Source organism: Saccopteryx bilineata, chromosome 5 (genome assembly GCF_036850765.1).
Source record: "Saccopteryx bilineata isolate mSacBil1 chromosome 5, mSacBil1_pri_phased_curated, whole genome shotgun sequence".
In the NCBI taxonomy this organism is placed as follows: Eukaryota; Metazoa; Chordata; class Mammalia; order Chiroptera; family Emballonuridae; genus Saccopteryx; species Saccopteryx bilineata.
This window is the reverse complement of record NC_089494.1, coordinates 31,892,778-31,908,447: the sequence shown is the minus strand read 5'-3', so window position 1 is coordinate 31,908,447 and position 15,670 is coordinate 31,892,778. Positions and strand designations below refer to the sequence as shown.

At 41.1% G+C, this 15,670-nt stretch overlaps 1 protein-coding gene across 27 annotated transcripts in view; it reads left to right on the top strand.

The window, feature by feature from the left end:
* The window catches only part of ABI2 (abl interactor 2), a 111,588-nt gene that overhangs the window by 72,704 nt on the left and 23,214 nt on the right, over nucleotides 1–15,670 (top strand). For 4 of the 27 annotated variants that reach the window (XM_066278813.1, XM_066278809.1, XM_066278810.1 and 1 more), the window contains 4 exons: nucleotides 384–530; nucleotides 1,230–1,354; nucleotides 2,907–3,089; nucleotides 10,858–11,016. In XM_066278813.1, coding sequence (XP_066134910.1) covers nucleotides 384–530; nucleotides 1,230–1,354; nucleotides 2,907–3,089; nucleotides 10,858–11,016 — 614 coding nt within the window. The remainder of the gene's footprint in view (nucleotides 1–383; nucleotides 531–1,229; nucleotides 1,355–2,906; nucleotides 3,090–10,857; nucleotides 11,017–15,670) is intronic. The other 23 variants (XM_066278826.1, XM_066278817.1, XM_066278824.1 and 20 more) reach the window with 7 other exon arrangements.

Below are 15,670 nucleotides of genomic sequence, written 5' to 3'. Positions count from 1 at the left end.
GAGAGAGGGGTGAGGAAGATAATGAGTATGCATTCATGCAATGCAGTTGGGAGACTGACATGGTGCTAAAATCATTTGAACTCATCCAAGAGGAGCCTAAGAAACATTGGCTTATCTGGTGGGAGAATCTTGGTGCTGAGAATGAATGAACAAAATTGCCTTAGTACAGAAAAATGAGGTTGGAGACTAAAAAATAACAGTAATCATCAAAACCCTAATGATGGAGAAGTGATAATTAAGGAAAGACAAATTGGTAGCTGGGTTATGTAAAAACACCTTTTCCTTATCACTGAGTACAAAGTGTATTTCACTACTGGCAACTCTTTGAATTGATTGTGCCGAAACTTGCTAATCACACAATACATACGCTCTTCTTTTTGTAGGCGGCACTCCCCCTATCGCACACTGGAGCCAGTGCGTCCTCCAGTGGTACCAAATGATTACGTCCCTAGCCCAACCCGTAATATGGCTCCCTCGCAGCAGAGCCCTGTGAGGACAGCTTCTGTGAATCAAAGAAATCGAACTTACAGGTATTTTCTTTACCTCAGCGCAAAATGTGATGGCCATAGTACCATAATTTGTTCAGATACTTTCAGTTAAATCTCTCTCATTTTCCAAGCACTAAGTTCTTTTCCTCACTCTACTCTCCCAAACCTCATCTGCTTCCACCTCTCTCTCCTCATGTTCTGATGCAGCTTTGAGCAGTCGGGGAGTTGGGGAGGGGAGAAGACATGCAAAACTAACAGTTATAGTTGACCTTTAAAAAATTATGGACCAGATCTGGGAAATTTCAAGTTGTTTTTTTGGTGGAACTTTACAGATGAAAAACTATGCAAGAAAACATTAATATGGGATTGTATATTGAGATATTATAAATATAATTAATCAAATAATCTGTTTAGGACAACTGTTCTATTATAAAAGAAGTTTCTTCAGACAGGCATTAAATTGGTGTAAAGGAAAGTATTTTTATGTGTTGAGCTCTGTCATTAATTATTTGTTTATAATTTTTTTTCTTCTTTCTCAGTTTCTTTATTATATGCTTATTAAAAGGTGATCAAAACAAGTTTCTTGAATTCATCTTTTCCCCACACTAATAAGTTCAATTTGAAGTGGAAGGCTTGAATTATTTTTATTGTGGCCATCTTCATTTCAGGAGTTGTAGGGAAATGCTGGAGATCTTTTGCTGTGTATAAATACTCATGTTCTGGTGGCTCCTATTTCTTTAGCAGCAGTGGGAGTAGTGGAGGAAGCCATCCAAGTAGTCGGAGCAGCAGTCGGGAGAACAGTGGAAGTGGGAGTGTAGGAGTTCCCATTGCTGTTCCTACTCCTTCTCCTCCCAGTGTCTTTCCAGGTAAAACATGAATGGTGCTTCATCTTCACTTGTTCTTTCTGAATTTGAGTTCAATTTCTGATTTAATTACATTGGGCTTTCTTCATAATCAGGATTTATTTTTCCTTTTAGATGCCATAAATTAGAAAACCTTTTAGTTATTTTTAACCAGGTGGTTTGTAAGTTTATGCTCATACACTTCTGTGTAGTTTGGTTTTACGTCTTTGGTACAGTAGCTTGGTTGGTGCTTTGAGGTTTCAGGTACCAGCTTGGTATGTTATATGTTTAACTCCAGCTAGTGTCATGACAGTGTATGCCTTGGGACACAGAGGAGATCAGTGTATAGCACCGCTACATAAATCAACACACTGATAACTGAGAAAGTCAGTCTTTTCTTTTTTCTTTTCTTTTCTCTCTTCTCTTCCCTCCCTCCCTCCCTCCCTCCCTCCCTCCCTCCCTCCCTCCCTCCCTCTTTTCCTTCCCTCCCTCCTTTCCTTCCTTCCTTCCGTGTTTATTTTACTGATTTTTTAGAGAAAGAGAGAGAGGGAGGGATAGGAGGAGAGAGAGAGAGAGAGAGAGAGAGAGAGAGAACAGGAACATAGATCTGTTCCTGTATGTACCCTGACCAGGGATCAAACTGACAACCTCTGCACTTTGGGACGATGCTGTAACCAACTAAGCTATCTGGCCAGGACTTGACAGTTAAATTTAGTGGACTGTTGGTACTTAATAGTCTCTGAAATTCTACCCTCTTTTCTCTGAAACAAAAAATGTACTTAATCTGAAGACACCAAAGTTAAAATGCATTTTAAAAGCATGACACAAAAGATGTAGGGATAGAATATTATGTATTTAACATACTTATCCTAATGACAAATAGATAATACCTTTTTAAAAATCAAGAGAGAGATTTGTGTTGTTCTAAATGGTGTTTTAGACCTGTGGTGATTTTAGCGCAGTGGATAAAGCATCGACCTGGAAATGCTGAGGTCGCCGGTTCAAAACCCTGGGCTTGCCTGGTCAAGGCACATATGGGAATTGATGCTTCCTGCTCCTCCCCCCTTCCCTCCCCCCCCCTCTCCTTTCTAAAATGAATAAATAAATAAAAATCCTTCCAAAAAATAAATAAAAAAATTAAAAGTGTAAATGGTGTTTTACCTTTTACCTGATAAGATATTTATGCATGGGATATATATTTATTTTCTGACTGTGTAATTCAGTATGGAATGTTGTTGTCTTCTAGTGTTTAGTTACATGTATTAGTTACAGACCGTTATGCTAAAGATTACAATATTAAGAGAGTACTTTTCTTGTAGAATAGTGGCTTTCAGGTAAAAAGTCATGCTTATTTCTAATGAATTAAAAAATCTGTACATTATTACCCTGGCATCTTGAGTTATTTGCTACAATACCTTTAACATAGCTTTATTCTTTTTGCTTTTTAACACTCTGTTCCATTCTTTGGTTAGTGTTGAGCATTGAAATCTAACATTAAGTTCTCTGATGCCTTTTCTATTCCTGCCTATTGGGATTGCCTCATTAATGCTGCCTCTTAACTCCTCTTTCCCCTCAGCCCCTGCTGGCTCTGCTGGTACTCCTCCCCTTCCTGCTACTTCTGCACCTGCCCCTGCCCCTCTTGTTCCTGCTACTGTCCCTTCCTCCGCTGCCCCAGACGCAGCTGCTGGGGGTGCCCAGACCCTTGCTGATGGCTTCACTTCTCCAACTCCCCCTGTTGTTTCTTCCACTCCCCCTACAGGTGAGTGTTGGCTTATTCCTTGGCAGGCAAAATCCAATCATCTGCCTCTTCTATTACCTGGAACTCTGGCCTTATGATTTTTCTTTGTGCTTTGAGTTGGATATGTGTGTGTGTGTGTGTGTGTGTAAGTATGAAGAATAATTTATGAATTAGAGAATGGCACATTACCAAAAGAAAATATTCTGAGGAAATCAGGGTAAAGTTTCTCATTTTTCCAATAGTGCAGCATAAATATGCATTTTTTTATTGCTTGAATTTCATTTACTAGATATCTGTGACTTTAGTATGAAGATGTCTTCTATACAGTTTTGAAAAGTTGTCATTAGAATTATTGTTTGTTACAGGTTAAGTGACTGACTAAAAGAAAAGTCTATGACTAATTCTAAGATATATTTTATAGGATATATTTGATATGAGCTGTTTGTAAGACTATAAGTTTATTATAACAGAATCTGTTGCTTATTATAGCAGCATTGGAAACAGACATAGGACCGCTAAAGAATTTTAGGTTTACTTAAGTGTTATGTAACATTGGTGTTTCAGTGTTTTAAGATTACAGATTATTGTTGTTTTTTTGGGGTTTTTTTAGAGAAAGAGAGGGGCAGAGGAAGGGAGAGAGATGAGAAGCATCAACTCATAGTTGTGTCACCTTAGTTGCTCATTGATTGCTCCTAGTATGTGCGTTGACCAGGGTTGGGGGCTCCAGATGAGCCAGTGACCCCCCCGCTGAAGTCAGCAACCGTGGGGTCATGTCTATGATCCCACACTCAAGCCACAGTGACCCCATGCTCAAGCCGGTGACCTTGGGGTTTCGAATCTGGGACTTCAGTGTTCCAGTTTGCTGCTCTATCTACTGTGCCACTTCTGGTCAGGCCCTAAAATCTGTGTTTTGATAGGGAAGGAGAAAAGAGCTCAATTGCTACAAATTATATTTACAAAGGTAATAGTAATGATGCTAGTTAGTAAATAAGTTCTTATCCATCAGAAAATGTATGTGTTTGAACACACATCACCTTAGGCTGCCAAATACTTCTTGTAATTATTGTATATTCAGCTCTGCTGCTATAACCAGATATTTAAATATGTTAAAGATACTTTTAGTTAAGCTGGATTTTGAATGGTGTTTTATGGGATGACTTTTATAATAGTGATTTTAAAGAAAAGCTTTCTATAGTGGGTAAATGTAAAATGGGCTGTTATACATCTCTGTTTGACCAGACTGGCTAGTTAACTATAGGAATTGTGTTATGCTTCTGCATCGATGAGTCAAGAGTATATCTTGAAATTGTTGTAGGCCTAGAAAGGACAAATCACCCCCACCTAAGAGTCATGATTTTTATAATTCAATTACAAGTACTGGTTCATAGTCTGCATTAAATGAACATTTGTTGTATGAGTGGATAATTACAGCTTTTAAAAAAAAAACATAAAGCAAGGTAGTAAATGCCTGTATAACAGCCTTTGTTGATATGATCTTTTGTATACAGTGTCTTTGAATTACCAAGTACTTTTTTTTCTTTTTAAGGTAAAATTTACCATTTTTAATGTGTATGTCTGTGAGTTTTGAATTGTATGCAGTGATGTAACAACTACAGTCAAGATGTAGAACAGTCTTAACATCCCCTAATTTCTTCCATGCCTCCTTTGTAGTCAGTTCTTCCGTTTCACTCCTCGCGCTTGGCAACCACTTGATCTGTTTTTTGTCTCAAATTTTGCCTTTGTAAGAATATCATGTAAATAGAAGCATATGGTATATAGCATTTTGGATTTGGCTTTTTAGCACAGTGCATTTGATATTTATGTTATTGCATGTTTTATTATTTTTTTCCTTTTTATTACTGAGTAATGTTCTGTATGGATTTACACAATTCGTTTACTTATTTTCCAATTCAGGGACATTTGGATTATTTCCTGTTTGGTGTGATTATGACTAAAACTGCCATAAACATTTAAACAGAGACTTTTGTGTTAGCTTAAGTTTTTGTTTCATTTGGGCAGTTCATAGATTTTCTTTTGTGGATTGTGCTTTTGATGTCATTATTTACAGCTCTTTATTTTGCATATGGGCTTAAAGATTTTGTCCTGTTTTCTTCTAGAAGTTACTCATTTTAGGTTTTACAATTAGGTCTCTGGTAATTAAACTGTACTTTTGCTTTGGTTTTCAATGCAAAGCAAAGTAAATGCCTTATTAATGGTATGAATAGTCTCTTTATGTAGTGTTTCTGAATCACTGAGGACCTGTCTATCACACGTAAGATTTTTAGACTGGATCTAACGACAGGAAATTCATAATGGTGTTAATTATCAGATGTTTTTAACTTGATGATTCTAGGTTTGTATTAGTTTGTTAGAGATTAATTACTAAAATTTCAATAATGTATTTGTATCTGATGATTCAAATGACAAAATGTACCTGTTAAATTATAATTTGTTTTTATATTTTTTTATCATGGCTATAGTGACTTGACAGTGGATTATATTTAAGCTTTAATACTCAAGCTTTTTATACAACAGCATTGATTTTTAGGTTTTGATACTGTCATATGTCAGAAGATTAAATGGTATAGCAGATCATTTTGTGCTTTTATTATATTCTCTATATGAGTCCAGGTTTAAGTTATGGTGTTTCTAAAGACCAATTTTTGTCATGTAAAAACCACTTTAAATCTTTTTTTTTTTCTTTCATTTTTCCGAAGCTGGAAACGGGGAGGCAGTCAGACAGACTCCTGCATGTGCCCGACCGGGATCCACCCGGCATGCCCACCAGGGGGCGATGTTCTGCCCCTCTGGGGCACGCTATGTTGTATCCAGAGCCATTCTAGCGCCTGAGGCAGAGGCCACAGAGCCATCCCCAGCGCCCGGGCCAACTTTGCTCCAATGGAGCCTCGGCTGCGGGAGGGGAAGAGAGAAACAGAGAGGAAGGAGAGGGGGAGGGGTGGAGAAGCAGATGGGCGCTTCTCCTGTGGGCCCTGGCCGGGAATCAAACCCGGGACTCCTGCACGCCAGGCCGACGCTCTGCCGCTGAGCCAATCGGCCAGGGCCCACTTTAAATCTTTGATAACATGAAAATGTTAAAAGTGTTTTTCTTTTTTTCCCTCCTCTCACCTCTCTTCTTCCCCCCTTGCCCCTTCTCCCTTCCTTTCCCTTCCTGTGTCCTCCCTTGTCCTGTCTCCTCCCTTGTCCTGTCTCCTCCCTTGTCCTGTCTCCTCCCCTTGTCCTGTGTCCTCCCTTGTCCTGTGTCCTCCCTTGTCCTGTGTCCTCCCTTGTCCTGTCTCCTCCCCTTGTCCTGTGTCCTCCCTTGTCCTGTGTCCTCCCTTGTCCTGTCTCCTCCCTTGTCCTGTGTCCTCCCTTGTCCTGTCTCCTCCCTTGTCCTGTCTCCTCCCTTGTCCTGTCTCCTCCCTTGTCCTGTCTCCTCCCCTTGTCCTGTCTCCTCCCCTTGTCCTGTGTCCTCCCTTGTCCTGTCTCCTCCCTTGTCCTGTCTCCTCCCCTTGTCCTGTCTCCTCCCCTTGTCCTGTCTCCTCCCTTGTCCTGTCTCCTCCCCTTGTCCTGTCTCCTCCCCTTGTCCTGTCTCCTCCCTTGTCCTGTCTCCTCCCCTTGTCCTGTCTCCTCCCCTTGTCCTGTCTCCTTCCTTGTCCTGTCTCCTCCCTTGTCCTGTCTCCTCCCCTTGTCCTGTCTCCTCCCCTTGTCCTGTCTCCTCCCCTTGTCCTGTCTCCTTCCTTGTCCTGTGTCCTCCCTTGTCCTGTCTCCTCCCTTGTCCTGTCTCCTCCCCTTGTCCTCTCTCCTTCCCTCCTGTTTTGTTCCCCTGATACTTCTCCTCATTACTTTTCTCTCTCTCTCTCTCCTTTTTTCCCTTCCCTTCTCTCTTGCCAGCTGGAGTGTTCTCTTGGGTGCTCTAGTGCTTTGTCTAACACTAGGTCTCAGCTGAATGATTTTGAGTGGGAGTGAAATTAAGATAAAATTTAGGAAGTAGATTGCATTAGGGAATTTGATAGGAAATTTTATTAGTTATTTAAATACTCTCAGATCAAAATACAGTGAAATTACTGGTAAATATATACAGGTTCAGGGATGATAATAATATATATTTTGATTAACTTTTTGTATCAGCTTTTTCATAATTATAAATTTCTCAACTCTTTAAGGCAAAATAATTAGTTATAGAAATAGATATTTTTGATCAAATAAAGATTTTTTGTGGGTTTTGTTCTATACTCACAAAAATTAGGGGATATTTTATTGCTTCATGTTCATTTTGAAATATCCCTTAATTTTTGTAAGCAGTATACTTGATGCAGTATGCCAGGGGTCGGGAACCTATGGCTCATGAGCCAGATGTGGCTCTTTTGATGGTGGCATCTGGCTTGTAGACAAATCTTTAATAAAAAAAGTAATAACGTTAAAAATATAAAACATTCTCATATATTACAATCCATTCATTTCCTACCACTTATGTGCATAGTTGCGGGTGGCTGGAGCCAATCACAGCTGTCCTCCAGGACAACACCAAATTTTTATTGGATTATGTGTAACATACATGGGTCGTTAAGGTCAGGAAGTAAACTTCCCTCCTTTTAATCAAGTCGTCAGCTAGCTAATTGCAGAAACCCTTTTGACAAAGAAGATGGCTAAAAGAAAAAAAGATGAGGAGTATCATATTTTTCAGCAGGAATGGACAGAGGAATTCACCTTTGTGGAGAGAGCAGGTTCTGCAGTGTGTCTAATATGCAATGATAAAATTGCATTGATGAAACAGTCAAATATAAAGTGGCACTTTGACACATGCCATACTGCATTTGCATCTAAATACCCAGTGGGGGACAGCAGGAAGAAAGCATATCAAGAGCTACTGTGCAGAGTGCAAGCTATTCAGCAACAACTCCTTGTTTGGACCGAACAAGGTGACTGGAATTCAGCTAGCTTTGCTGGTGCTTTAGCAATTGTGAGAAACGGAAAGCCATTCACAGATGGGGAGTATGCCAAAACATTCATGCTTGATGTTGCCAATGAACTTTTTGATGATTTTTCGGATAAAGACAAGATAATGAAACGAATAAAAGACATGCCTCTGTCGGCAAGAACTGTTCATGATCGTACCATCATGATGGCAAATCAAATTGGGGCAGCACAAGTGAAGGACATAAATGCAGCACCATTCTTTTCTCTCGCTTTGGATGAGTCAACAGATGTAAGCCATTTATCCCAGTTCAGCATGATTGCAAGGTATGCTGATGGTGATACACTATGTGAGGAAAGTCTTGCTATTTTGCCTATGAAAGAGACAATAAGAGGGGAGGATTTATTCCAGTCTTTCAGAGTTCACTAAAGAAAAAAATCTACCGATAGATAAACTTATTTTGGTGTGTACTGATGGTGCTCTGTGCATGGTGGGGGAAAACAGAGGATTTATAGCGCTTCTTCATGAACATGAAAAGAGACCCATCCTAAGTTTTCACTGCATCCTACATCAGGAGGACTTTGTGCTCAGATGTGTGGTGAGCAGCTTGGTGAGGTGATGTTGCTGGTCATTCAGGTGGTCAACTTTATTGTTGCCTAAGCTTTAAATGATTGCCAGTTTAAAACACTGCCTGATGAAGTTGGGAATAATTATTCTGATCTGCTTCTGCACAGCAATGTGCGTTGGTGCTCAGCCATTTCGCGGCTTGTCTGAACGAAATCTGGACTTTTCTTGAAATGAAAAACATTGAGCATCCTGAGTTAGCTAACACTGAGTGGTTCCTGAAGTTCTACTATCTCGTGGACATGACTGAACATCTGAACCAGCTCAATGTGAAAATGCAAGGCATTGGAAATACAGTCTTATCCCTTCAACAAGCAATGTTAGCATTTGAAAACAAGCTGGAACTCTTCATCACCGACATTAAAACAGGTCGTTTACTACACTTTGAAAAACTGGGAGAGTTTAAAGATTGCTGCACAGCAAGTGACCCTGCTCAACATCTTGATCTCCAGCAGCTAGTGGGCTTCACATCTAATCGCCTGCAGTCATTCAAAGCGTGCTTTGGAGAATTTTGTGAGCGCACTCATCTTTTTAAGTTCACCCATTCACACGAGTGTGCAATGGACAGCACTGACCTGAGTTACATCCCTGGTGTCTCCGTCAGAGATTTTGAGCTACAAGCTGCTGACCTGAAGGCCTCAGACATGTGGGTGAATAAGTTCAAGTCACTGAATGAAGATGTGGAAAGACTTGCATGACAGCAAGCAGAGTTGGTGAGCAAACACAAGTGAGGAGAAATAAAAAAAACTTCAACCCGCGGACCAGCTGATCGTCAAAACTTGGAACGCGCTTCCCGTCACATACCACACAGTGCAGCGTGTGAGTATTGCTGTACTGATGATGTTTAGCTCTACATATGCATGTGAGCAGTCTTTCTCACATCTAAAGAATGTAAAGACCAACCTACAGTTACGTTTAACGGATGGAAGTCTCAATGCCTGCATGAAGCTTAACCTCACCATGTGTCAACCAGACTACAAAGCCATCAGCAAAACCATGCAGCACCAGAAGTCGCATTAATTGTAAGAAGTACTTTACTCATCATTGATTAGCAACAGCATAACAATGTTATTAAAAAGAATTCAGAGATTTATTGTACTTTAAAAGTGTTGGTCTTACATAAAATGCACACATTTATTTGTATTTAGTAAGCATATTGTATGGCTCTCACAGAATTACATTTTAAAATATGTGGTATACATGGCTCTCACAGGCAAAAAGGTTCCCGACCCCTGCAGTATGCACTCTGAATCATTGATGGTATGGTCTCCCCATAAGCCAGCATACATTGGTCTTTGAATCAGGGGTAGAATTGGGTGTGGCTCCTTTGACAATTACAACTAATAACCCACTTGCAGAATTTTTTATATCTTGTCTCAGCAACTTAGAGTTTGTTAATTTATAGGATCGGGTTATTTCTCCAGTGGATACTGTCGGGGGAAGTAGCAATGATCTCATTGTTCCACCTTAGTATTTTAGACTCCTTATTCCATTGAATTAACAAATAAAAAGGGATAGTTGTAAAAAAATGTGTTTGATTTGATGATGTCAGTTGACCTTTTGCTGGAAATATTTTGTTTTCCTTTAATTGCTTTGCTACCTTAAATTTATTGTTGTTGTTATCATTATCATTTTGTATTAAGACTGTGTGCACCCCCCAATTTTCTTTTGCTTTCCCATATGTCCTTCTTGTTGAGTTTAATTTTGCAGGGGTCCCCAAACTTTTTACACAGGGGGCCAGTTCACTGTCTCTCAGACTGTTGGAGGGCTGCCACATACAGTGCTCCTCTCACTGACCACCAATGAAAGAGGTGCCTTTTCCGAAAGTGCGGCGGGGGCCAGATAAATGGCCTCAGGGGGCTGCATGCTGCCTGCGGGGCCGTAGTTTGGGGACGCCTGGTTTAGTGGGCCTTTTTTGGGGGGGATTGCAAAAGAAGTGAGCCATTTTAATTGTGATGATTTTGAAACCTGATCAAATTATTAGTTAATAAAATCATAATATTAATTAGTAATCTCTTTAGATGTAGCTTTTCCGAACCGAATCATGAATCTACTTTCCTGCTATTGCACTTTGATATAATGTCAGCTGAATAATAACTGTCACCTTGCATTGTGTTGTCAGATAACTAATTAAATTAGCTAAACGTTATTTTTTGTAATCTCATTAAGATTCAGGCATTATACCTAAAATATTTCATTATCTGAGATAATTTTATTTTTAATGACAAATTTATGTTGTTCCTTTTCCAGGTCATCCTGTTCAGTTCTACAGCATGAACAGACCTGCCTCTCGCCATACTCCCCCAACAGTAGGGGGCTCGCTGCCCTATAGACGCCCTCCTTCCTTAACTTCACAAACAAGCCTTCAGAATCAGATGAATGGAGGACCTTTTTATAGCCAGAATCCAGGTTAGATTTTCTTTTGCTTTTTATAGAATGTACCTGGTTAAAAACCTTCAGTTACTAAGAAAAAAAAAACCCTTTACAAATGATTAGCACATGATAGGCAGTTAGTACTTTTTTTTTTTTAATAAACGGAGGAATGAATACAAGGTTACTAATACTGTATTTTCCAGTTTTTCTTTTTTAAAATATCAATACATGTTTTCCTAATAAACTTGTAGAACTTAATTTTTCTGAATACACTCTTTTTGAATGTGCAAATATATATTTATTTGCTTTTAAAAATAATATTGTGATAAACTATTTTCTTTTTAATCAGATATCCTTGTTCTGTGAATAGCAAATAATGAAAATTGAGTGTACATGGACAAAGTTTAAGTGGAGAAGTAAAAGGGATATTTTGAAGCTGCTTTGTGCTGGGGAGTTAGGCTATCCTTATTCAATCCTCATACCAAACCTGTGATGGGAAAATTGGGACTTGGATAGATTGATTCGGATATAACAATCATCTTTTAGTTGTATCATGCACCCTGTACACGGACAACTTAATCTGTCCTGTTTTTAATACCATATGTTTTTGCAGAACCAGCACGGCTAGAGATTCTGGGTCTTGAGGGAGAACGGTGCGGAATTAAGAAAATAGACTCATCAAGAAAAGAGGATGGGATTGGGAGGCCTCTTCAATGCTGATGGCAATATCCGAGCACCCATAGTCCCCAGTTTGCTTTATTATACAGCCATATGCAAATAAGGAAGTCCTTGATACAAAGTCACACATCTGAGGCAGAAACAGGAATCCCCCCACCAGGCATAAGTGAAATCAACCAACATCTGAACAAACAAAGGGTGAGAGGAAGGGCATGTAAACTGCTTCCAGCAACTTAGGCAAGCAAGTGAAGTGGGTGCAAATACTCAGTTTCATAGCTGATATGGAGGTGGAGGGGTGGAGAACTTAGCCTTTTGCAAAGCCTCGAATTTAGAAAGGCTTTTTGCCACTTGCAGTCTACCACAATATATAAAAATTTTTGCTCCTTCAGAAAGGATAAGAACAAATCTTAGACTTTATGACTGTTGTGAACATGGTATGTCAACTTAAATATGCTTTTCTGGATTTTTGTTGTGATCACCTCTAATATTAAGGAACAGCCCATTCTGTCTTTCATAAACTCTGAATTTTATGGAATTTTCATGTCTAATATGGCTACCACCTTTTGGTGAAACCTTGTTATATTCTTTGGAGTTGTGTAGAAGAAGAAAGCTGATCCCACTTCATAAACACGGTTTAAAGAATGCTTTTATATTTATTCTTTCATTTGATTTTTATAATTATGTGATCATTTTCATCTGTATTTTTTTTCTTTTTTCTTTTTTTGTATTTTTTTGAAGCTGGAAACAGGGAGGCAGTCAGACAGACTCCCGCATGCGCCCGACCGGGATCCACCCGGCACGCCCACCAGGGGCGATGTTCTGCCCATCCGGGGCGTCGCTCTGTCGCAACCAGACCCACTCTAGTGCCTGGGGCAGAGGCCAAGGAGCCATCCCCAGCGCCCGGGCCATCTTTTGCTCCAGTGGAGCCTCGGCTGTGGGAGGGGAAGAGAGAGACAGAGAGGAAGGAGAGGGGGAGGGGTGGAGAAGCAGATGGGCACCTCTCCTGTGTGCCCTGGCCAGGAATCGAACTCGGGACTTCCATACACCAGGCCGACGCTCTACCATTGAGCCAACTGGCCAGGGCCCATTTTCATCTGTATTTTACAGGTGAGAAGAGTGAAACTGAGGTGATGGTCAAGTTAGGATTTGAACTTAGGTTATCTGACTCTATGTTCTTTCTGTTGTACATCCTACCTACCGTCAGATCTTTAAAAAAATCTTTCTCTTACCCTCTTGCATAATTTCTTTTGTTGTAGAGGAGGATGTCCACATTGTAATATAAAATGCATGAAAGCCTGGGATAGGCCCTGGCTGGTTGGCTCAGTGGTAGAGCCTCGCCCGGCGTGTGGATGTCCTGGGTTCAATTACCGGTCAGGGCACACAGAAGCGACCATCTGTTTCTCCACCCCTTCTCTCTCCCATCTCTCTCATTTCTCTCTCTTTCTCTTCCCCTCTCGCAGCCATGGCTTGGTTGGAGCATGTTGGCCCAAGCGCCGAGGATGGCTCTATGACCTTGCCTCAGGCACTAACATAGCTCGGTTGCTGAGCAACAGAACGATGACTCCAGAGGAGCAGAGCATCTCCCTGTAGGGGACTTTCTAAGTGGATTCTGGTTGGGGTGCATGCTGGAGTTATCTCTCTGCCTGCCTGCTTCTCATAAAAAAAAAAAAAAAAAAAAGGCCTGGCCAGGCAGTGGCATAGTGGATAGAGCATTGGACTGGGATGCAAAGGACCCAGGTTTGAAACCCCGAGGTCACTGGCCACTGGCTTAAGCATGGGCTCATCGGGCTTGAGCGTGGGATCATAGACATGACCCCATGGTTGCTGGCCTGAGCAAGGGCCCCCTCCCCCCCACCCCCTGTCAAGGCACATATGAGAAAGCAGTCAATGAACAACTAGTGTACTGCAACAAAGAGTTGATGCTTCTCTTCTCTCTCCCTTTCTGCCTGTCTGTCCCTATCTGTCCCTCTCTGTCACACACACACACTGAAAGCCTGAGACCTTGTTATTCTTTTATACAGTTATATCCTGGGAATAGTGCTCAGTAAGCATTGGAATGTGTAATGAATCCCTTGATCCTTTATTCATATCCCTTCACTTTTATTTTGTTTTTGTTCATTAAATTTTACATATAAGTGAAATTATATGGTACTTGTCTTTTTGCTGACTGGCTTATTTCACTTACCATAGTACTCTCCAAATCCCTTCACTGTTTTGGGTCTCGTAATTTAAGTGCCATAAGTATAGTTTAATCAGTGCACCCAATAGTGTGATTACCAACTGCCTTACTTGAAATACACTTCTTTTATTGCTGTCTTTCATTACACATACTGATTTTGGTGGTGCCATTCTTTTTCATTCTTTTTTGAGCTTAATTTTGGTAAATCTGCTTGTCTTTTCATCTATTCTTTTAAATCATGTGTTCCAAACCCATATTTGAATAGGAGCTGTTTTGTACCTAAATTCATTTTTATTTTTATATATATACACACACACACACACACACACACACACACACACACACACACACATATATTTTTTGCATTTTTCTGAAGCTGGAAACAGGGAGAGACAGTCAGACAGACTCCCGCATGCGCCCGACTGGGATCCACCCGGCACGCCCACCAGGGGTGAAGGTCTGCCCACCAGGGGGCGATGCTCTGCCCATCCTGGGCATTCGCCATGTTGCGACCAGAGCCACTCTAGCGCCTGAGGCAGAGGCCACAGAGCCATCCCCAGCGCCCGGGCCATCTTTGCTCCAATGGAGCCTTGGCTGCGGGAGGGGAAGAGAGAGACAGAGAGGAAGGCGCGGTGGAGGGGTGGAGAAGCAAATGGGCGCTTCTCCTGTGTGCCCTGGCCGGGAATTGAACCCAGGTCCTCCGCACGCTAGGCCGACGCTCTACCGCTGAGCCAACCGGCCAGGGCCATTTTTATTTTAAAATTTTATTTTTTAAAATTTAGTTTGTTAGGTATGAGTTACTTCATGGTTCTGAGGTAAGCTTTCTTCCTGGCCCTCTTGGAAGTCGAGTTATTGCCTAGGACCCTTACACCCTTCCTTATCTTGGAAGTGTTTTGAAAGAATGATGTCAGTTCTGTAAGGGAGCTGAGAAGCTTCACTGTAACAGCATGGGCCCAACTGTACAAAATACAGGAAACATAGATGCAAGGGTATTTCATGCTGTGTGCATGTACAAAGACAAAGTATTGGGCTTATGAGGACCTTGGTGGAAATAATTTTAAAAAAAATCTTTTTATTTATTTTATTTTTTTGTTCTTTCCTTTACAGAGACAGAGAGTGAGTCAGAGAGAGGGATAGCCAGGGACAGACAGACAGGAACGGAGAGATAAGAAGCATCAATCATTAGTTTTTCGTTGCGCGTTGCAACACCTTAGTTGTTCATTGATTGCTTTCTCATATGTGCCTTGACCCCGGGTCTTCAGCAGACCAGGTAACCCCTTGCTCGAGCCAGTGACCTTGGTCCAAACTGGTGAGCTTTTGCTCAAACCAGATGAGCCTGCGCTCAAGCTGGCAACCTCGGGGTCTCGAACCTGGGTCCTCTGCATCCCAGTCCGACACTCTGTCCATTGCGCCACTGCATGGTCAGGCGGTGGAAATAATTTGAAAGCTGTTTATGTACATATTTAAAATTGTTTTAAATACCTATTTAATATTTCTTATAAATCTGATGTTGCATACTTGAAAATGTGGGGGTTTTTTTCTTTCTTTTTTCATTTATTATTAACTGAGAGACAGGGAGGCAGACAGATAGGCTCCTGCATGCGCCCCAATCACAATCCACCTGGCAAGCCCCCTTCCGGGCGGTGCTCTGTCCATCTGGGTTGCTGCTCCAAGCTTAGCAACTGAAACTATTTTAGCGCCTGAGGCGAGGCCATGGGCCATCCTCAGTGCCCGGGCCAACTTGTTTGAACCATTTGAGCCATGGCTGCAGGAGAAGAGAGAAAGAAAGAAGGGGTAGGAGTGGAGAAGCTTATTTTTGTTTCTCCTGTGTGC